Genomic DNA, 20,936 nt, shown 5'->3' with positions numbered 1-20,936 from the left:
AAATTAATATTTGTCAGAATAACTTACACACTTCTTTCTTAAATGACATTTAGTCATTTAGCATACAATAGACACAGCTGGCCCAAGGCATAAGCGAACTAAGCGACTGCTTAGGGCCCCCGTGGCCACCAGAGGGCCCCCAAGAGCACATGAAATTACATCTTAATTTAAAAATTATATATATTATGTTAATGGTAATTATACAAATTCGGAGGGGCCCCCAAATAAATTATGCTTAAGGCCCCCATAAATGAATTGACTGAATGGTTTTATTTGCAGTTCTTTGAATTATAACGATTTCACGTAATTTTATTCCTATTTTTGAAAACGTGTTTCTCTTGCAATTTGTTTTGCATAAATTATCGCAGTTTCACGTTTGACCGAAAGACGGAGTTGGCAACACACGAACTTGCACCTGTCAGACACTCGCATCATTTTTCACTCACGAGGAACACTGCATTCATATGTAGACTGCCATTTAAAGAAACTAGGAAGTTATTTTACGCCCTTCGTATTGTGTTAGTAATCACGTCTGACAACATGTCGTAACCGTAAGAAGCTGATAGTCCACCTATGGTATGACACACCGAAGCTAGACCGTGCTCTCTTGGGAACAGAGTCAGTGGGTAGCTTTCTACAGATAACGCGTGTTTTAGAATGAGATGAAGCTCACGTTTTTCAAATGTATATGTCTTCTAGCTTTAGGAAGTTTTCTGTCCCTCACCTGGTTTACAGCGGTTCGTGATGAACAGGGTAAGGAACTTTTGCCGCACATACGCAAACTCTTGCCTGCATTAAGCATATGTTGGAGGTAGGTGAGCAGCTTGGGGCACTCGACCCACGGGGTTGTCCAGAGGGACGGAGATAAAAAAAAACAGGCTAAATCCGGGAGTTTTTCACTTATATCTATAGTCTATAGATTAATAATGTATGCTCATTTACATCATTCGGTCGAGGAAATCCTGTAATTTAGCCTACTGTATTATGGTTCTGTGTATGACCTGTTCAATCAACAGGTCAAACCTGTTCAAATATCTGTGGTTGTCAAATGTTGTTACAGTTGGCCTTCGTTTAGTTTGTCAGAAATGACATACCGACGTGTAAATAAGATAAATAACATATGGCCATTTAGTTTGTTTAATAAAAGAGCAAGCTATAGACCTGTTTTATAGGAAAGGTAACCTTAAATGACTTCTTTTGTGATCTGGCGCTATATATATAAAACCATTTTTTAAATTAAAATATTCCAGGGGGGGCCGTTGGGGAGGCGGGGCGCCCCCCTAACATAATTAGCACATTAACTACTTTCAACAGTGACACCATTAGTTGCAACGGTCCACTAGATGATATAAATCTATACATTTATCATATAGGCAACAGGTTGGTATTATGCATATGCCTACTTCAGTTGGAAAAACAGTGTATTCCCTACTATTATTTTTGGTCTGGGAAAGGTACACACAATTAATTCCTCTTCCGCCTGCCTTCTTCAAATGTGTTTCCCAGCAACCCATCTTAGCCTCTTGCTCTGTGGGAGAACATGGCATTAGTGGGGTTGTCATGGAAATATCCGTGGTCAGACTCAAAGGGACAGGCCAGATAATCTTTTTGTGCTTGAAATTCATTTAGTGGTGATTAGTTTGGCGAGTGTGTCATTTACAGTATGTAGGGCCACAGCTGGGGAACCCAAGACTTCATACCTGTCATCAACACACATTCTTAAAATGTTTCAAATTAACCAATACCAGGCTGATATGACAGGCTTTAGCTAAGTGCATCTGTCTTGCGTGTGTGTGTGTGTGTGCGTGTGTGTGTGCGTGCGTGTGTGCGTGCGTGTATGTGTATGTGTAGATGCTGTCAACCCTAGTATGCTGGTTCTGTTTGAGCGTCTGCTGGAGGCCGAGTCCAAGGGCCAGTTGTTGTCTGTAGAACTGAGCCGGGTTCTGGGCCATTTCAAGAACCTCAACAAGACTCACAACATCACAGGTAACCACACCTACTTCAGAATGCTTCGTAAGATTAATGTCTGATTAATTAATTCTGCTATGCAACTGGAACAAACAAGGAAATGCCTGACAATGGCCCTTTTCCTGGTTTTCTCTCTCTCACTCTCTCTCTCTCTCTCTCTCAATCTCTCTCTCTCGCTCTCTCAATCTCTCTTTTTCTTTCATTTCCTGTCATCCCTTGGCATATTGCTGGCCTGCCATAAACTGATAGGCTCTTTATGGCATTTTTAGAAAGACTTTGGTCTTGGTGTTTGTGATCTTTTTAATGACGTGTTGTTTTGTGTTCGGTGCCTGGATTTGGTTCCCAGAGAAGGAGAAATGGAGCGCCCTGTCACCCATGCTGCCCAACCCTTACCTCTACCTGCCCCATCTCAGGGACCATCCAGACAGCCTCACCCCCAATGTGCTGCTGGGTCAGGGCCGCACAAGAGGTGAATGGATGGATGAATGAGCGTCATCATTTTGTGTCATTAGCTCAGCAAAATGCATAGACAGACACACCCGTCCCCTGTAATAGGAGTCAAATGAGTGTGGACTTTTAGGAAATATAGATAATTGTACTCATTACTATAGAAATTGCTGGCTTATACTTTGCATTTTAAATTTTCTAAGTGACGAGTAATCCATTGTTGACCATTATCCTTTTTTCCTTTCTTTCTCTCCTTTCTCTCTCCTTTCTCTCTCTCCACTGTGTGTGTGTGTCGGGGGGGGGGGGTGTAGTGTCACTGGTGCTGGGCATCCCTACAGTAAAAAGGGCGAAGCAGACCTACCTCGTTAGTACCCTCAACTCTCTCCTCTACGACCTTACGCCATCTGAAAGGAATGACATGTTGATCGTTGTCTTTGTCGCTGAGGTAACCAGTGAAGCCTGTAGACAACACACCACCCACCCACCTACACACACTGCTATTTAGTTGGGTCCTGTTGATAGTTACTTAGTAAAACACACTAAAATGCAATAGACTGGTGACAGAGAATAATGATGTTTCCCTGCCCGACTTTGTCAAAGTGGGAGGGACAGAGACTAAGGAATTCATGGTAAGACCTGTTTGACCAGCGGAGCAAAATCCAGGATGACAACACTGTTCTTTATACTTTTGTCTGAAAGCATACATGCATTCGTGAACACATGCACAAGAGTTTTGAAAGTGAATGGTAATTATATACAGTAGTTCATTTTTCATACAAGCCTAAATGTCTCTATTTCTGTATCAGGATATACATTTTCAGTTTCAAAAACAGACCAGTACATGAAATAATTCCCTACATTGTGCTCCTACGGTAAAATCAGTTTCTCTGGAGGGAAGTGACAGGATTTGATTCACCCCAATGTCTTGTTCTTGAGGATTAACTTTACAAAATGATTTGCCCAAGACGCATCTCTTCATGATTCCTATTACTCTATATTTATCCCGTATCTTATTTATCCTTCTGGACAGACGGATATAGAGTATGTGAGAAGTGTCGCAGCAACTATAGAGAAGAAGTAAGCACTTTTTAAAACTTGTCTAACTAAATGCTCTTATTGTTCTTCCATTTGTGACTTATTTGGTTTTCACAATGTATGCTTCATGTTTTGCTACCCACAATGTTTGGGGCTATCTCGTTGTTATGATCAGTGACCTATGCACTTTTGTAAAACTCTCTCTTGGAAGTCGCTTTGGATAAAAGCGTCTGCTAACTGCATAAATGTAAATGTAAAGCTGTGAGCTGTAGTTACATTGTATGTTTCTGGTGTTGTCTGGGTATTGTAGTTTTCCCAAGGATGTGCAGTCAGGACTGTTGGAGGTGGTGTCCCCCTCTCAGTACTTCTACCCCAACTTTAGCAGCCTCAGAGAAACCTTTGGAGACACCAAGGACAGGGTCAAGTGAGGAGCATGCATGCGCACATGCACACACACTTACACTCACACACACACAGCGCAATAGGTGCAAAAAATTCCACACATTTGTCACGTACAATGTGTCAGAAACCTTTCAGCCATTTGTCTTTTGGATGTCCTCAGATGGAGAACAAAGCAGAACTTGGACTACAGCTACCTAATGCTCTATGCCCAGAATAAGGGGACCTATTATGTACAGGTAGGACCTGTCTTCCTCTTGGTGTCTGTCTCTCTGTCTTTATTGTCTGCCTGTTTTTCCTGTCTTTCCCACCTGCTGACCTGTCTATCTGATTTGTCTGTTCTTTACTGTCTCCCTGTATGCTCAGCTGTATGTCCTGACATCACTGCTACATCCTGTGTTGTGTGTTGTCAGTTAGAGGATGACATCGTGGCCAAGCCTAAATACTCTCTGACCATGAAGGATTGTGCCAGTCAGCGGGCCAACCATGACTGGCTCTTTCTAGAGTTCTCTCAGCTGGGCTTCATTGGTGAGAACACGCGCCTCTGTCTAATTCACACACACACACGCTCCCCTCACACACACCTCTCTTTCTGTCACACATACTCTTTATCACAACTCTTTAGCACTCACACACGCCCTGGTCTTTATCATGCATACAAGCAGCACACACCTCTTTTTATTTCTCTCTCACACACACACACTTTCTCTCTTCTGTCTTTAACCATGTAATTTAACCAAGAGATATAAAAACGGTGCAAATAGGTGGTACAGCAGGTAATCCAGGATCCACACGCTACACTACACTCAGACACTGCACTCTCACTGCACACACACACACACATCTTTCTTTCTCTTCATCACACACACACACACACGTTGTGCCTCTCTCTATGACACATATGTCCACCATTGCACGTTTACCTCAATTCGTATATATATCTTTTGTGGTACATTAAAATGTGTGTGATCCCCCAGGTAAAATGTTTCGGACCAGCGAGCTACCAATGATAGCAGAGTTCTTTCTGATGTTCCACAAAGACAAGCCCATTGACTGGCTGTTAGACCACATACTGTGGGTGAAGGCATGTAACCCTGAGAAGGATGCGGTGAGATAACATTGGTGTAAATAAACAACACATTAGCACACACAATAAAATAAAATAAAAGCCAACAAGATTGTGCTATGACGTACAGTATATATTGTGTCAAGCTAACATTCAATCCCATTAAAATCATGGTGTCCTTATAGCTTCCTAATTTTCACATCTAATTCCCATCCAATTTTGAAAGGGGATGGATAGACAAAACAATGAATGGATAGACGAAACAATGAATGGATGGATATTCAATGAATGGATGGATATTCAATGAATGGATGGACGAAACAATGAATGGATAGACGAAACAATGAATGGATGGATATTCAATGAATGGATGGACGAAACAATGAATGGATAGACGAAACAATGAATGGATGGATATTCAATGAATGGATGGATATTCAATGAATGGATGGACGAAACAATGAATGGATGGTTGGAAGGAAACCATAAAGTGTTTGCCTCCTGCTTTGACACCTGCTGTGTCTTGTTGTGCTGTGCAGAAGGACTGTAACCAGCAGAAGGCTGCGCTCAAGCATAGATTTTCGCCCTCTCTCTTCCAACATGTTGGCCTGCACTCCTCTCTGCCCGGGAAACTACAACATCTCAAGGTCAGACCTCTCCTCTCTCTCTCTCTCTCTCTCTCTCTCTCTCTCTCTCTCTCTCTCTCTCTCTCTCTCTCTCTCTCTCTCTCTTTCTCTTTTCTCTTTTTTTACTTACTCATTCTGGGGAGAGTGTGTTACAACTCAAATATTTGTCAGCTGTGGATCCGGTTCTTACCATGATAGTTATGTACGCACCTTTTTTTGTCTGCGTTGTGAGAATGTGAGTGGGCTCCCTCCCTTCTCCCCAGGATAAGGACTTTGGGAAGCAACCCCAGTATGTGGGCCACAGCAACCCTACAGCAGAGCTGAGCAGCAGTCTGAAGCACTACCAGCAGCACAGTCTGGAGAGGGCCTACAGGGGGGAGGACTTCTTCTGGGGGCTCTCTCCCACCACCGGGGACTACATCCTCATCCACTTTACCCAGCCCCTCAAAGTCACAGGGTCAGTGGAAGGGCCACACACATATACACATTATAATTGTGTGTGTGTGTGTGTGTACACAAAAACAGAAAGACAGAGTACATGCACTCACACTCTTGTCTTGTATCTAGATTTTGGGGGGAATATTTTGCAGTAGCTCATTCAGTATATGAGCTGGTTTCTAGCTCCTGTGTGTGAGTGTTTATACGTGTGTGTAGGAAAGTGTGTTGACGTGTTAACAAATTGGCTGGCATTAGCCTACATAGATTAGATAGAAAGGAGAGGTTGCTACTCAATAAACTTACATCAACTTTTCCATCATGCTTTTGGTGGCAGTGTATTCACCAGACATCTAACCTTCAATAGAGCAACCTGGGCTAGTGCAGCTAAGTAGAACAGAAATATTGGCCATATACACAAAGAGAAATATGCACATAAACTATATGATGAGATAACATCATAAAATATACCAATATAAATATTATTGCCCTATTGCCCTATAAAGTAATTGGCTGATAGTTCTTCTATTCACAAAGAAAGTGATTGGCTGACCGGTGTTCTGTTCCCACGCTTACAGGTACCGATTCCGCAGTGGAAACCTGGAGACCAATGGGGATAGGTTCTACAACACCACTGTGGAAGCCCTCCCTAGTGACGTGAGTAACAGAGGTCACACTGTCAACATGTCAGCCACTTGGTTGATGGATTACTGTGTGTGTTTGGCTATGTGTAATTTGTGTGACTGTGTGAGACTTTATGAAACTATATGTAGGTATGATTGTATCTGTGTGTGTGTGTGTGTGTGTGTGTGTGTGTGTGTGTGTGTGTGTGTGTGTGTGTGTGTGTGTGTGTGTGTGTGTGTGTGCGTGTGTGCGTGCGTGCGTGCGTGCGCGTGTGCGTGTTGGTGTCAGTAGTGTTACATGGCTATCTCTAGGTGGCTGAATCACCCTCTCAGGTTTCAAATACCTTGGGGAATAGGTAACACAGTGACAGGAAACACCATCTTAGACAAGTGATCTTCTATCTTCTATAATGGTGCGTGGTAGAATACCTGGAGGTGTAGCCATTTTGTGGCGCAAGAAATATGATCCAATGATCAGTATTATCAGTTTAGAGGTTGACTGGTGTATTGCAATTAAAGTTGTGCATGATATGAATGTTTTTATCATTTTAAATGTTTATACCCCATATGACTGCTACAAATATGAAGATGAATATAGTTTGGACAACTATAGACCCATCGCCTTAGCCAGCATTCTTTCAAAGGTGTTAGAAAAAATGCTACTAGATAGACTGAGTGAATTCATTAACACCACTGAGAATCAATTTGGTTTCAAGTCTAAGCACAGTACAGATCTATGTATCTATGCCTTGAAAGAAGCTGTTGAATCCTCTAGAAGGCAGGGCTCTAAAATGCTTCTAGGGTTTATTGATGCTTCCAAGGCATTTGACAGAGTAAATCACCATAAGCCTTTTACTAAACTCATGCTTAGGGGTGTGCCTGGATACATCATACAAATCCTGGCTTACTGTTATACCAACCCTTCAGTGTAGGCAATGGGGTACGGCAGGGGGGCTTCTGTCTCCAGCCCTGTTCAACCTATACATGGACAACCTGTCGAAGCAGTTGGGGAAGTGTAAGACAGGTTGTCTGATGTTGTTTGCCTTTGTTAAACCATCTGATGTATGCAGACGATTTGGCTATTATGTCCCCCAGCACTGTTGGGTTCCAGCAGCTGTTGGATATATGCTCAGAGTATGGGGTTGAGTTTGACGTACAGAACAATGCAAAAAAGTGTGTTGTATTGATATGTAGGACCAAGGAAGATCAGAAGCTACACTTTCCAATGTTTGACCTGTCAGGGCAATCCCTCTGTGTGTCTAACTGCACGAAATATCTTGGGCACATCATCACTGAGAAGATGGAAGATGATGCTGACATGTACAGGCAGAGACGAATGTTGTATGTCCAAGCAAACATGTTTGTCAGGAAATTCCACTACTGTTCTGATGATGTGAAAGTGAGCTTGTTTCGTGCTTACTGCACCCCCATGTATGCAGCCCCGTTATGGGGCAGCTACAAAAAGGAAACCCTGCGCAAACTTCAGGTAGCATACAATGACTGTCTGAGGATACTGCTGAAAAGTCCCAGGTGTAGCTCGGTCAGATGTCAATCATATCTGTGGAAACATTGGTATGGGTGCCTTGTAAGACTCTCATGAATAAGAGTATGTTTGTATGTGTTTATGTATCTGTTTTCTTCATGGTGTATGTCTTGCTATTGGGTCTAGAGCCTGTAATAAAGTTTATATATATCTTGCAAGCGGTGTGTGTGTGTGTGTGTGTGTGTGTGTGCGTGTGTGCGTGCGTGCGTGTGAAGTGACACTGTCATGCTCAAGGGGAAATGTGGTCATGCTGAGAGTAAACTTAAAGCACACTTCACCCAGATAAGGTTTGCATTGGTTGTGAGAATTGGCTACATACCGAATGCTAATACAAAGGCCTAGGTTGAGAATTTGAATGTGTTTGAGTTGTAGTAAAGCACTATCCTTTTTCTGTGACTTTCACCAAAATGTAGATCATCACAATCACAGTTAATGACAAAGCAGTGTTCAAATGACAGAATATTTTCATAATTTACAATGGAAAATAATACTAAGTGAATAAATGTTCTTATATCATGTTTTTATCTTCCGCAGGGTTTAAAGAGAGACATGAAAATAGAAGGCCTGTCTCCTGGATACCAAATATTGGAGGACGGCTTCATAGTGATTGGTACCTAACTGTGATACCGCTTCTGTTACTTTTCGGTCTCAGCTTGCTTTTCTGCCCTGACATACACACCTGACCTGAGGCACACACAGATAACAAGATTTTAGACTGATACCAGTCATGTGCTGAGTACAACTACAGTGTGTGGGTTAGAAAATGTGAGGTAGAAATGAAACCAGTTTCTGAGCTTGAGGCAACAGTAGCTTGTATGTCTTCTCTACACATTATTTCATTGTGTGTGTGTGTGTGTCAGGTTCCTTTACAGATGGGGTGGCAGAAGGAGATATTAACACGGCCATTCAGTCACTCTCTGCAATACGCCTCATGGTGCACTCTGACTCTGATGTTTGGGTCCTGTTGAGTGAGGTATGGTGTGTGTGTTTGTGTAGGTGTGTGTCAGTGGCAATTTCTTTAAGACTGCAAGGGAAGCTCGGCTTCCCCTAAAATGTCAAAAAATGAATGGTCAAATATTTACTATTGTGTTAACATTTTAAATGCGTTAGAACACGCTCATCTCGAAGGCAAGTTAGTTCAGAATTAGCTACATATAGCAGGTCGACTGACTCGATTTCCTTCTCACACTTTCCCGTAGCGTCACAGTGCATTTCCCTGTTGAAACCTGGCGTCCATGGGCTTCAATGGGGCTGCTTTGAACAGTTTTTTTCAGTGCTTCGAAATTATACGGTCATTGGATAAATGCTGCGATTATGTCCCGCCCATGGACGCTCGGCATCTCTGGGGGTGAACTAGCCAGTGGCTAGTGTTGTAGGGGTGAACTAGCCAGTGAACTAGCCAAATACATGCAAATGTTTTATGAAAAACAAGCCAAAAATGAGCTTCTCCTCTTTGGAGGACTAACAGTGCACTGGGGTGTGGGTAGGTGTGTGCATGCAAATAGTGTGGTAAAGTCTGAGCGAAGGAAGTTCCTGTATCTGATGCCCTGAATAAGGAACTCACAAACATGTTTCACTGTGTGTGTATGTGTCCTTATTTTTTATTTAACCTTTTAACTAGGAAGTCCCATTGAGATGCTAGATCTCTTTTTACAAGGGGGACATGGCCAAAACAACAGCAGCAATAAAATGTACAACATTTATGTAAAGAGGGTCTTGATGGAAAGCACATTGTGTGGTGATACAGCAACATTGGTTTGGTTAACGCTCAGTGCTTATTCCACTCTGTCAGATATTTATTAAAGTTTGATGAGGAGAGAAGAGAGGAGAAACAGGAGCCTTCCACTTGCCGTCACTGTGCTCAACTGGCTGAATACCATCATCTGGTGGACAAAGACATGTATGCAGTTTCCTGTACTCGGATCTTCTTATCCAGAGGACCTTTGGATCAGCCTCCCTAAAGACTCTTAACATGGTAAAGGGATGACTGTTTATTTTACATATGACTATCAGTTGTAATATATAAACACAACATAATGCTGTGTTTGGAGGTCTTGACAGTTGTTAGAGCCTTAAAAAATTGAAGAATGTGTATCCTTGGCCAAAGCGCTGTAGAGCTGTCATATTAATACTTGCACAGGTAATGACTGTGTGATATCCATTTAATACAGTAAAAAAGTCAGATTTAATTCCTTTTTTAATGATACAGGAGATAATGTTAAGATTAATTTAGGAGTATATTCTTTACGTTTCAGTGAAGATGTCCCACCTTGTACCATTACTGAATGTGATGTAAATAAAATATACAATACACTCCTTTACAAAAACTAACCAGTTAAAATCATGATTTCTTATATATTTTACTGAAACATGCCATTCTCATTAATTGTTCCACAACACTTTAATATTCTCTGTCTTTATACTGAAATAGTAACAAAACAAGGTGTAGTTAGTGCTTGACTATTACTGAGCTGAGCCAAGCCATACTAGCCAGCCAAGAGTACAAGACATCTGCCACAGAAGCTTGAACTGTTCTGAGAAGTTCAGGGCCTTACTGTGTCTGGTTGACACAGTAGGTGTGTCAACCAGACACACCTGCTGTTGAGCACAAGGGCTGCATCCCATTTGTAAAGTTACTCCCTTTCCCCTAAGAAAAGGGAGAGAGTGGAAGAAACCACTTTATGGAATGTATCCCAGCCTTGTGCTCCACTTCTCAATAAATGAGCAGTTTGCATCAATTCAGAAACTGCACTCTTTACAATTGTTGTTGAATTGGAACAGAATGTACACTGGATTTGTTTCTAGATGAGGTGATGACTAAAACTAGTAAGGTATGGGAACACAGACCAACAGCTCAGGGAATGTGCATGTCAACTGAATAACTAGGCTTTCAATATCCCTCCCAACCAGTTACATTTATCTGGAAACAATTAACAGAAGTCAGGTATCCATTTGCTAACCAAATGGGGATGTTAGAATTTTACCATGAGTAAGCAGTTGACATGCTTCTATTTGACTATTAATACATAATGTCCTCACAAAGTCGAATGAAGAACATCAAAATGCAAAAGCTGTTGCTCATTTGTCCTTCCGGGCACCTTTAGTGACTCTGTGAAAACGTAAACAAATACAAATTGGAAACCATTAGACAGGGAGGACTAGAAATATGAGAGTGAGGGTAGGGGAGCGTTACCATGGAGACCAGGTCATAAAAAGGCAAACACTTTTTTATTAAAACAATTTTCTTTTGAAATCAGCAACATATTTGAATTTCACAAGTGTATGCTGCACAAACACTTCAGGTTTAAGGTGCCACAGCCTTACAGGTGCAATGAATCTTCTCCACCATTGGTCTAAGTTTTTGTATCAACTGCACAATTTAAGGCGGATACATTAGGTGCGGGACTCCGTTTGAAACAATTTTGAGTTTGGATTAAGATTGACACATGGGATGGTTAACTCAAATGAAAAACATGTTTGGCAGTGGAGCAAGGTCATAGTCATTGCAGTCTACATCTAAAAGCATTGTCTAAAAACAGCTCATTTAGAATGTATTCAGACTGTTCCCTTATGAGAATATTTTCACTTAGTGACTTCATGAGTAATATAAACATGTAACAGACAACATGAAACAATGGCAACCATATCAAGTATATACCGTAACATAAATACAAAGGGTAATCCATGAGTAATCGAACGTAAACATTTGACATTGCAGCTTTACCGTAAAATCGAAAATGTAAACCAAAGCATGATGTGAGGTGTGTCAGGAGGGCTAAAGGCATTCGATTTGCCGGTTGTAGTTCATAGAAGGGGTTGGAAGGTGGGTGTTAGGGCGGTGGTCTGGGGTGAAGTGGGTGGAGAAGCTGTGGGTTGAGGAGCGAGGGAAGCAGGAGGGGTGGCCGTCGGGGGCTTCCAGGCTTCCTTACTTTCGTTTGCTCTTGGTGTCCGTGGTCTGAAACACGCTGGAAGCCGACATCAGGTTCTCGATGTACTGACCCAGAACCTGGTTCTCCGACTTCAGCTTCAGATTCTCCTCCTTTACTGCATCCACCCTCGCTGACAGATCTAGATTTGCAGTTAAGTTGCAATATTAGTCTTTACAGTTACTTACATACTTATAATACAAACTCATCCCAGTTGGGTCTGATAAACAAGGAGCCTGTGTGTGTGTGTGTGTGTGTGACCACTTTGCTCACCTTCAAGAGTGTGTTGCAGCTCCAACACCTGGTTTATGAGCCTCGTCTTCTCCTCCAGCTCTGCCTGATTCTCCATGTCACCTGTGCGTTCGCACGCACACACACACACACACACACACACACACACACACACACACACACACACACACACACACTCGAGTCTCTGAAAGCACAGGCAAAGCCACTCGGTTCGTGAGCAGGGATGTTATGCTGCTGAGTTTCCTTACCATCCCCCTCGGAGCTCATGGTGAAGTACTCGTCTTCCTTTTTGGAATGCAGGGCTGCGACTCACGTGGACACTGTGGTAAACGAAAAAGACTAAGAAAAGTTCCCAACTAGATAGCTCAGCTAGCACTAGCAATACATTACTAAAATACGTTTCTACTCCTTTTAACCTCGCCAAATTCAACAATAGTTGGAATTTTCAATGAGGTAAACAGTGGCGTTAGCAAAATAGAAAGATGATCAGCTGATGGGGCGAATTAAATCCTGACAACACACAGGCCTGCTGCTAGCAATGCTAGCCAACGTTAGCTTGTGTCCCCAAGCTTTGTACAGCCTTAAGATACGTAAAGTAATGTAAACGGGTACTTTCTATTCATTTGAATAGAAAGTTACGAACATACCCTTTAATGTAAAAAATAAACGAACTAAACCTTGGCTGGATAGCAAAATTCGAGTGTGAAAAACAGGCGATTAACAGCAGATGTCAAGGTGTCCAGCGCTTCATCATTCGTGTTTACTCGTCACATGGCCGCTAGAGGGTGATGCAAGCTTGTTATATTTACTGTTTAGAAATAAATGGCACAATTTATTGCACAGGTTAAATACAATAACAACGTTTTAACCTTCCCTGTTAAGGGATTATCCTTGGAGTTCTTCATTGTCTTTCTTGGGGATTTAAGTACGTTTGTTTAGGTGCAGTTATGGGCGTATAGCCAATGAGAAGCCCTGTGACATTGCTTGTAAAGGGCTAGTGCTATCAATAACTAAGAATCAAATTAGATATTGATGGTCTCCGAAGACTACCTCACTGTGATTCTAGGAAAAGCATTATGAGTATTTATATACTGGTAGGGCTTGAATGCCAGTATTCTTGTTTGCAGAACCCCCGAGAGATCAACTCACACAACACATTCAATCACAAGGATGTCTATTTTTTATTAGACTAGTCTACATTAGGCACTGTTAAGTATTTTGTTTGCTAGCGGAGTAGGTTAGCAGTGGTTCGTCTGGAAGTACTCGAGGAGGGCAGTGGACCGAGTTCAACATTTCACCCTACCACGCTAGACAGTCAGTTTACGGCGGCAAGGCTATGGATAGCGATGACGAAAATGGAGAAGAAGTCGTTGAGGGTAAGAATGCATACGAACTAACAATGTTATTGTAAAGATATTTAACAACACATGCACTCATCTATTCAGCTGACAACTTTCCAGTATTTGTGGGCTTATTTTAAGCGTAGTTTACGTAGGCCCATAGTCTATAGCATTGGCAGTGGCGCCAGGGACTTTATTTCTGGGGGAAACCCACAGTCATGACACATGACTTCTCCTGCAGAGAAGACACTTAGTTAGACCTGGTGGTGTATTCTTTCGATTAAACATTTTCTAGGTTTGATAGAAAACCTACATTGAATGACGGTCGTCTTCCGTGCTTCAGTGAGGTGCTCATTGATGACCACATGTGCACATAAGCTTGCCAAATTGGAATAATATAAATATGATGTTTTATTAACGAACGTGTTAGACAAGTGTTAGAGTTTATTTAGTCTATTTGTCATGTTTTTCATATCACTTCGCGGTAACATTTTCTGCTGCACAATGATTATTTAATAACGTCCAGTTCATGTAGAGATGAAAAGAGAAAGTAGCAGGCTAACAGCTAGCTAGGCTACCTATTTTGACTGACACAGCACAAGATGGCCAGCTATGCCAGATTGTTGTTAAACCGTAGGAATTTTCGGAAATGTACTGCAATGAACGCGTGAACACTACGTTTCAGAAGACCTTCACTTCCAATCCCCTCTTCAGCTTTGAATGTTCTCGCCACACCTGAGCTCGCATACAATGACACACTTCTTAACGTGAATATTAAGCAATCTTAGTTTTTGTGCCCTGTCTGAAGTGCCTTATTTGGCTGCACTAATGTATGCAGAGTTATACTTCTGTTCTGGGAATACAGTATGCACTATGCAGCTCACATGACTCATGAGGCTGCCATAGAAATGTAAAAAGTTGATGATGTATCAGACTGTAAGAAAAAGGGTGTGTAAGACCAGACTCAGTAGCCTGGCACTAATGCCGAAAAAATGTCTGGTTGTAAGGAGGGGTACGAATCCAGTAGCTCGCAAACATCCACCTCCCATAAACACAGCTTTAACCTGCTACAACCCTGAAAAGTTAGCTCTTCGATGGCAGGGGTAGAGTGAGTTTAACCAATTCAGCTCGTACGTGTACATGCAGGTCCTCTGGACGAGGATGACCAGCCTCATGGGTTCTGCAAGGTGACCTACTCGTCCAGTGACCGCTTTGAAGGCCACTTCGTACATGGAGAGAAAAACGGGAAGGGAAAGTTCTTTTTTTTTGATGGGAGGTACGACAAAGTGACTTAATTGTGCCTATACAACATCTCTCACACACACACATGTGCATATACAACATCTCACACACACACATACACACACACATGTGCCTATACAACATCTCACACACACACATACACACACACATGTGCATATACAACATCTCACACACACACATACACACACACATGTGCCTATACAACATCTCACACACACACACGTGCCTATACGACATCTCACACACACACACATTCTCTCTTTCTTTTGGACTTTTCTCTCCTGATGACCCTCATCCCCCCCCCCCCCCCCCTATCTCCTCTCAGCACGCTGGAGGGCTACTACGTGGACGACGCCCTGCAGGGCCAGGGGGTGTACACCTATGAGGATGGTGGTGTCCTTCACGGGACCTACACTGACGGGGAGCTGAACGGGATGGCCCAGGAGTACGACTCAGAGGGTCGTCTGACCTTCAAGGGCCAGTACAAGGACAACAGCCGCTATGGAGAGTGCTGGATTTACTACCCTGTGGGTCCCCAGTAAGGTGTTACATGGTAGATATGTAATAGTTGGTATGGTTGGTGACCTTGTATGACTTGTGAGTTGAAGTCTCAGAGCCTGTTGGACATCAGGAAAGTGTGACCATGCTTTTGTGTGTGCGTGTGTTTAGGATCAAGGCTGCCTATTTGGGAAGGTTAACGAAGATGGAGAGATGACAGGTAAATCGGTAGCGTATGTGTACCCTGACGGGTGCACAGCTCTTTATGGCACCTTTGTGGAGGGGGAGCTGATTGAGGCTCGACTTGCCACCCTGGTCTCTATGGAGACGGGTAGACCGCACTTTGATGTTGTACCTGACAGTGAGTAATCATTTCCTCCTTAACGTAGTTAAAATATGTTGCCGATGGATTCTTATGCATCTTTATTTTTGGTTGAGCAATGACCAACTATGTCCTCTCCTAGGCCCTGTGTACTCCTATGACAAGTCCACCTCGACCTGTATCGCCACCCATACTTTTCTGCCAGACCCCTACGAGAGCAAAAGGTTTGCCCTGTTGCCTGTTTCCTAACCCTGCCAAGTTAACCCTGACTGATTAAATGTGCTCCTAGCCAAGTTCATGAAACATTTGTGGTTGTAAATTAGCTTAATCTAGACCGCAGAACTAGACCCATAAGCAAAGGACTGTTCAAGTCAATAACATATAACAATCTCTTCATTAACATAGACCCTACAAAGCAGAACCAAGATTACTTTAAATAGTGATTATCTAATTGGAAGGATGATGAGGGAAGCTTTAGATTTCTACTTTTTAACTACTTCTATAAACTGTCTATGGCAGAGGATCTGATGCAGCATGTTAACTAATTTCCTCTCGGGTTCAGAGTGTATGTGGCTGACTCCCTGGTGTTGGGGGCAGGAGATGGGCTGTTTGCCAAGGTGGACGCTGAGCCAAATACTGTCATGGCCTTCTATAATGGAGTGCGCATCACACATTCTGAGGTAGAGGTCTTTGTCTGTCTGTTTATGTTTTAGGAAGTGGACAAGTTTGAGGAAGGCACATGGAAAATCCCTTGTGTATTTTGTGTGAATGCTAAATATATGTTGTAGCTCCAGGTGTTTTAACCACCTCTTCAGCTTTCTGTCTTAGCCAGCAGGGCACATTTCTGGTGTGTCTCTTTGCTCCAATTAACAAACCTCAATTTATTAGTTTAGAACAATTAGAACAATACAAGGTCTGAGCAAGGTGTTTCACTGTTATTGTTGTTTGTGGCGTTGCCCACGTCTCACCGTCTAGGTGGACAGCCGGGATTGGGCACTGAACGGGAACACCATCTCATTGGACGAAGACACTGTGATTGATGTCCCCCAGCCATTTGACAAGATGGAGATGTACTGTGCCTCACTGGGACACAAGGGCAACCACTCTTTTACCCCTAACTGCAAATATGACCCGTACGTACAGACACTGACTACCAAATACAAAATGCCTACTCTTTTTCTTGATGACTAACTATATGTACAGGGAAGCAAGCTTTTGTGTTCTTACAATGTGTTTGTTGATTGGTTTCTCTAGATACGTCCATCCTCGTTTTGGGCTTATAAAATGCATCCGCACGTTGCGGGCAGTGCAACGAGATGAAGAGCTCATGGTGGCCTACGGTTACGACTTTGAGCCATCGGGAGAGAGTGGACTGGAGGCCCCTGATTGGTACCAACGAGAGCTACTGGCCTTTCAGCAGAGACGGGCAGCTGAGAGGGAATAGAACACACCCTGCTACCCTACCTACCCTTCGCCCCCAATACCCCTCACTGTTCATCACTGAAATACCACCTACCTTCCCTCACCTGCCCTTTTATGGACAGGCAGGCAGACTTTAAATAGTTAAGCCTGGACTAACATTGTACTTTGAACTGAATCACAAAGCATCCCATAATTGGTCAAAAACATTCTTAACTTCATGTACCTGCACAACCTGTACCTTAACAAGAAGGTTGTCACTATGTATATTCCAACCTTCAATAGTAAACATGTTCCTTTTCAGTGAAATTCAGTGAACTCGTCTTTTCCACTCGAATGAAACACTGCAATATGTGGATGACTTGGAGATCCACAAACTCCATGCCACAGCAGCCCACAGACATGATGGAAATCTGAGACAGGCACTGCACCTAAGGATTTTTTTTTTAGGAGTAATTGTAGTACAAGGAACTGCTGGCTGCCCTAAAGGGTCTGTCTCTTACTGGTCTTGGTCTATGTTTCGTACAAACCATTGGAAATAAGATGACAAGTGTTTTGTAGGTGTCTTGGATTTTACATATTTTGATATCAGCTGTAGCTAAAAGGAGAAAGACTACCATACTACTGTATACTTATATCCTTTACTGCGACTGTGTAGAGTGTGTGTGTTTGTGTCTGAGAACTTGATGACTGACGTTGCAAAAGGATGTTGTCGATTCCCACCCTAGTAAAACTATTAAAATGTGTTCTGTTGTGCCACTTGAACTCAGTTGCCACAGCAATTTGTCTTTACTTAAAAAGTTCGCCTTAATAAAGATTAGCGTCAAAAATCTTTAAAGTAGCCTAATAAACTCAAGTAGCAAATTTCATATTTATAGGGCATATGACAAAATTATTTCGGAGAGTCTACTGGGCATCAGTGAACGGGACTGCACCCGTCTACATCAAGTCTCTCCTGCAGCCCTACACCCCCACCCGTCACCTACGGTCTTCTTCAGACAACCGCCTGGTGGTCCCACCGCTCAAGACCGCCCGGTCCCAACACAAGCTCTTCTCCTGTCTGGCCCCCCAGTGGTGGAATCAACTCCCCACTTCCATCAGAGACACTGACTGTCTCTCCACCTTCAAGAAAAGGCTCAAGACGCACTTGTTCCGGGAGTACAACGGTACTTAGGAATGGTTCGCTTGACCCGATGTTAGTTTCCTCAAGGATCACAATGACTTGCTTAGAGACTTGTTGCTCTTGTGGTTAGTGGTAACTGACTTAAATTTTTGTACTCGCTGTGATATATTGTTTTATTATTGTTACTTGCTTTTTTTTTCCACAGGTACACTTGCACTTATAGCAGCTCATGTTGTTTAATTGTAACTTGTTTACATGCTCTTATGGTTCTTCCCTTTGGCACTTATTTTGGTCGTTCACAATGTGTGCTTCATGTTTTGGCTACTCGCAATGTTTTGTGGCTATCTCGTTGTTATGATCAGTGACCTATGCACTTTGTAAAGCTCTCTCTTGGAAGTCGCTTTGGATAAAAGCGTCTGCTAAATGAATAAATGTAAATGTAAATGGTGGCCATATAAGGGTTAAACTTCTGCATGGCTGTCGAGCTGCACCTGCGCGTGTAGGTTAATGGGTAACGCTGCCTTGAGTTCACCTGTTGAATAAACTGAAAACTGCCCGGAAGGAAGAAAGCGACTACTGAGAGTGGGCAAAAGTAGGTTAATTAGTCCTACTTTTCGGTGAGTATGAGATAATACAAATTGAAATATTGCCTAAAATAGCAGCTAAACGTTTGTGATAGTCTTTCAGAGTTTAATCCCAGATGTTCATGTGTGAAGTAGGGTGCCCACTAAATTGTAGGCTACAAAAGGCGGCGTATCAAAAGATGTGATGGGTGTACCGAAACATGTAACGTTGTTTAACATAAATGTAGGCTACACTAGTATTTTAACATTGACTCTTTTCGTCGTTTCTATGTGTTTTGTGTAGATCAAATGGACCGCTACAGGTACTTTATCTTCAACCAGCGTAGCGTCGTGGTTCTAGGTATCCTTCAGGTGGCATGTGGGGCTTTGTGTATGGTGTGCGGGGTCATGGACGCAGTTTTCCGCAAAGACACACCACTAAGCATGACCAGAGCTCCAGTATGGGCGGGATTGGTGTGTAAAACTTTGGATAATATAGTTGGATTACTTTATTGTATGAAAAATCTCCCAATGTTCGCCTATAGATATGTTTTATGATGCATCACTGTTTCTGTCTCCCTTGCCTTTAGATCATGGCATCTCCCGGTGTACTAGCTCTATTTGCCTCTCAAAGGAAGAATCCAATACTGGTAAGAGAGAGCCTGTGTGTTAATGTAGGCTTACTTAACTGTTTAAAATGGCACTCTTCCTATCTAAAGTATGCTACTTCCAATGATCCCTAAGGTGAACGTGATGATCATCTGCTCAGTGTTCTCCTGTGTTGCCGTGGTGATTGTAATATCATATGCCAGTTTGACACTGACTTATGGCGAGGATGATGAAGAAGTGTTTCACCACCACTACATACCTGAAGTGGTAAATCCCTGCCACTCTCCCCCCACCTAAAACAAACACATCCACACTGATAATGACCAGAACGAGCAGTCTAATGACACTCACTTTTTCCCCCAACCACACCCTGTATTGTCGTTGTCTTAGTGTGAGTCCCAAGTATGCAACATAAGGACGGTAATGATATCAACAGATATTCCTGTCTCCCTTCAGAAGGTTGTGCTGAGTCGGATGGTGAGGGGATCCAATGCCACCATGTTGCTAGCCTGTGTTGTCAGCCTCTTCCTCTCATCACTCATCTCCTACGTGGGCTGCCGCAGTCTGCCTCTCTGTGGCTGCTACGATGGAATCACAGGCCTGGTGAGGAGAGAACCACAGCACTCCCTGTCTAAAAGAAACCTGTAAACCTTCCCTCCTCTCAACCATGTGCCACCGTGTTTAATAGGAGACCCTGGTCCCTCAGAGTGACCCCTACCCTCAGACGGAGCTTGTGTGCACCTGGCAAGGTAAGCCGCCCAACTGTGTTGGGTGCTGTTAGGCAACAGGCGGGTCAAGATTTGACGGTGAGACTGCATATTACCACTATTATTCTAGACAGGGAAGACCCTGTTGGTGTACTATGCTGTTTGTTGTGTATAGATAGGTGTTTAGCCTGTGTTTTGAGACTGGAATACATGTCCAAAACAGTTTTCCCTTTCTTACCAGCAGGAGGCGATGACCGTATCTTTAACTCGCCAGCATCCTTCAGTGACAGGGACCCAGAGGAAGCAGAGGTTCCATCCAAACACCCAGCATACAGCAGGCTCACCTGAGCTCTGGCCACTGTGTGACCTTACTTTGTTACGGCCACATTTAACTTTTTCTTTACATCCTTAGTTCTATGATCACTGACATGGATCAGATGCCTTCTGGTTGATGTAGGGAAACCCACAGTGGTGCTATTATAGGCTAATGGAGGACAGGAGTCCAGTGTTAGCACTTGAGGACAGTTCACATGTACCTTACGTATCCACCAGCATTTTATTCTTCTCTGCTGTCTCCCTAGAGCTAAGAGGAAAGACCCTACATTATTTGTGCCAAATTCATTTCAGAACATCTTTCATGCTGTGTTGTCTTGGGTATACCTGGAACTAAGCTTTGGGATTTCCCTTTTTTGTGTGTGTGTGTGGGGGGGGGGGGGGATCTTTGAAACCAGACCAGAGTGTAAATTAATGCAATTTTATACTTAATCCAATA

General features: G+C 42.9%; 4 protein-coding genes across 11 annotated transcripts; 3 read left to right on the top strand and 1 right to left on the bottom strand.

Moving 5' to 3' along the window:
• The first annotated feature begins 429 nt into the window (after positions 1-429).
• Positions 430-10,430, top strand: zgc:154054 (Alpha-1,3-mannosyl-glycoprotein 4-beta-N-acetylglucosaminyltransferase B-like). Its single transcript, XM_062476212.1, has 15 exons — positions 430-753; positions 1,852-1,986; positions 2,315-2,437; positions 2,727-2,860; positions 3,446-3,492; positions 3,761-3,874; positions 4,013-4,088; positions 4,263-4,377; positions 4,827-4,957; positions 5,455-5,562; positions 5,805-5,998; positions 6,555-6,633; positions 8,677-8,752; positions 9,003-9,115; positions 9,935-10,430. The coding sequence occupies exons 1-15, from the start codon at positions 663-665 to the stop codon at positions 9,950-9,952; spliced, it is 1,554 nt and encodes a 517-aa protein (XP_062332196.1). The 5' UTR covers positions 430-662; the 3' UTR covers positions 9,953-10,430.
• Positions 10,431-10,518: 88 nt separating this feature from the next.
• On the bottom strand, positions 10,519-13,111 carry LOC134032292 (short coiled-coil protein B-like). 4 transcript variants are annotated; one of them, XM_062476221.1, is made up of 5 exons: positions 12,968-13,111; positions 12,569-12,640; positions 12,342-12,422; positions 12,072-12,210; positions 10,519-11,251 (listed from the first exon to the last, which is right to left on the bottom strand). In XM_062476221.1, exons 2-5 carry the CDS (start codon positions 12,585-12,587, stop codon positions 11,221-11,223), a joined length of 270 nt encoding a protein of 89 aa, XP_062332205.1. In that variant the 5' UTR covers positions 12,588-12,640; positions 12,968-13,111; the 3' UTR covers positions 10,519-11,220. The 4 variants fall into 4 exon arrangements, with proteins under 4 accessions (XP_062332205.1, XP_062332206.1, XP_062332207.1 ...); XM_062476222.1 differs by lacking the exon at positions 12,968-13,111 and having other exon boundaries at positions 12,465-12,585; XM_062476223.1 differs by lacking the exon at positions 10,519-11,251 and having other exon boundaries at positions 11,354-12,210; positions 12,968-13,110.
• On the top strand, positions 12,500-17,927 carry setd7 (SET domain containing 7, histone lysine methyltransferase). Of its 3 annotated transcripts, XM_062476213.1 has the most exons (9): positions 12,522-13,400; positions 13,550-13,696; positions 14,807-14,936; positions 15,249-15,450; positions 15,593-15,782; positions 15,886-15,967; positions 16,306-16,423; positions 16,719-16,876; positions 16,998-17,927. In XM_062476213.1, the coding sequence occupies exons 2-9, from the start codon at positions 13,657-13,659 to the stop codon at positions 17,185-17,187; spliced, it is 1,110 nt and encodes a 369-aa protein (XP_062332197.1). In that variant the 5' UTR covers positions 12,522-13,400; positions 13,550-13,656; the 3' UTR covers positions 17,188-17,927. The 3 variants fall into 3 exon arrangements, with proteins under 3 accessions (XP_062332198.1, XP_062332199.1, XP_062332197.1); XM_062476214.1 differs by lacking the exons at positions 15,886-15,967; positions 16,306-16,423; positions 16,719-16,876; positions 16,998-17,927 and having other exon boundaries at positions 12,500-13,696; positions 15,249-15,461; positions 15,593-15,776; XM_062476215.1 differs by lacking the exons at positions 15,886-15,967; positions 16,306-16,423; positions 16,719-16,876; positions 16,998-17,927 and having other exon boundaries at positions 12,502-13,696; positions 15,249-15,476; positions 15,593-15,732.
• Positions 17,928-18,756: 829 nt separating this feature from the next.
• zgc:113425 (uncharacterized protein LOC541425 homolog) lies at positions 18,757-20,856 on the top strand. Of its 3 annotated transcripts, none has more exons than XM_062476219.1 (7): positions 18,757-18,902; positions 19,153-19,322; positions 19,439-19,498; positions 19,593-19,724; positions 19,914-20,060; positions 20,146-20,206; positions 20,409-20,856. In XM_062476219.1, the coding sequence occupies exons 2-7, from the start codon at positions 19,158-19,160 to the stop codon at positions 20,510-20,512; spliced, it is 669 nt and encodes a 222-aa protein (XP_062332203.1). In that variant the 5' UTR covers positions 18,757-18,902; positions 19,153-19,157; the 3' UTR covers positions 20,513-20,856. The 3 variants fall into 3 exon arrangements, with proteins under 3 accessions (XP_062332203.1, XP_062332201.1, XP_062332202.1); XM_062476217.1 differs by having other exon boundaries at positions 20,406-20,855; XM_062476218.1 differs by having other exon boundaries at positions 18,762-18,877; positions 20,406-20,856.
• Positions 20,857-20,936: the final 80 nt, after the last annotated feature.

Source organism: Osmerus eperlanus, chromosome 13, assembly GCF_963692335.1.
Source record: "Osmerus eperlanus chromosome 13, fOsmEpe2.1, whole genome shotgun sequence".
Classification (NCBI taxonomy): Eukaryota; Metazoa; Chordata; class Actinopteri; order Osmeriformes; family Osmeridae; genus Osmerus; species Osmerus eperlanus.
This window is presented reverse-complemented; position numbering and strand designations above follow the sequence as displayed.

What these genes read in the sequence shown, in the direction of transcription:
- zgc:154054 (XM_062476212.1), top strand. Translation starts at nt 663, where the DNA reads ATGAAGCTCACGTTTTTCAAATGTATATGTCTTCTAGCTTTAGGAAGT. An exon ending in AGCGGTTCGTGATGAACAGG is followed by an intron (nt 754 to 1,851) that starts GTAAGGAACTTT and finishes GTGTATGTGTAG; the next exon opens with ATGCTGTCAACCCTAGTATG. An exon ending in AGGGGACCTATTATGTACAG is followed by an intron (nt 4,089 to 4,262) that starts GTAGGACCTGTC and finishes GTGTGTTGTCAG; the next exon opens with TTAGAGGATGACATCGTGGC.
- LOC134032292 (XM_062476220.1), bottom strand. Translation starts at nt 12,571, where the DNA reads ATGGTAAGGAAACTCAGCAGCATAACATCCCTGCTCACGAACCGAGTG. An exon ending in GTGTGTGTGTGTGTGTGTGT is followed by an intron (nt 12,423 to 12,468) that starts GTGTGTGTGTGT and finishes GCGAACGCACAG; the next exon opens with GTGACATGGAGAATCAGGCA. An exon ending in GCTGCAACACACTCTTGAAG is followed by an intron (nt 12,211 to 12,341) that starts GTGAGCAAAGTG and finishes CTGCAAATCTAG; the next exon opens with ATCTGTCAGCGAGGGTGGAT.
- setd7 (XM_062476213.1), top strand. Translation starts at nt 13,657, where the DNA reads ATGGATAGCGATGACGAAAATGGAGAAGAAGTCGTTGAGG. An exon ending in TTCTTTTTTTTTGATGGGAG is followed by an intron (nt 14,937 to 15,248) that starts GTACGACAAAGT and finishes ATCTCCTCTCAG; the next exon opens with CACGCTGGAGGGCTACTACG. An exon ending in TGCGCATCACACATTCTGAG is followed by an intron (nt 16,424 to 16,718) that starts GTAGAGGTCTTT and finishes CTCACCGTCTAG; the next exon opens with GTGGACAGCCGGGATTGGGC.
- zgc:113425 (XM_062476218.1), top strand. Translation starts at nt 19,158, where the DNA reads ATGGACCGCTACAGGTACTTTATCTTCAACCAGCGTAGCGTCGTGGTT. An exon ending in CTCCAGTATGGGCGGGATTG is followed by an intron (nt 19,323 to 19,438) that starts GTGTGTAAAACT and finishes CCTTGCCTTTAG; the next exon opens with ATCATGGCATCTCCCGGTGT. An exon ending in ACCACTACATACCTGAAGTG is followed by an intron (nt 19,725 to 19,913) that starts GTAAATCCCTGC and finishes GTCTCCCTTCAG; the next exon opens with AAGGTTGTGCTGAGTCGGAT.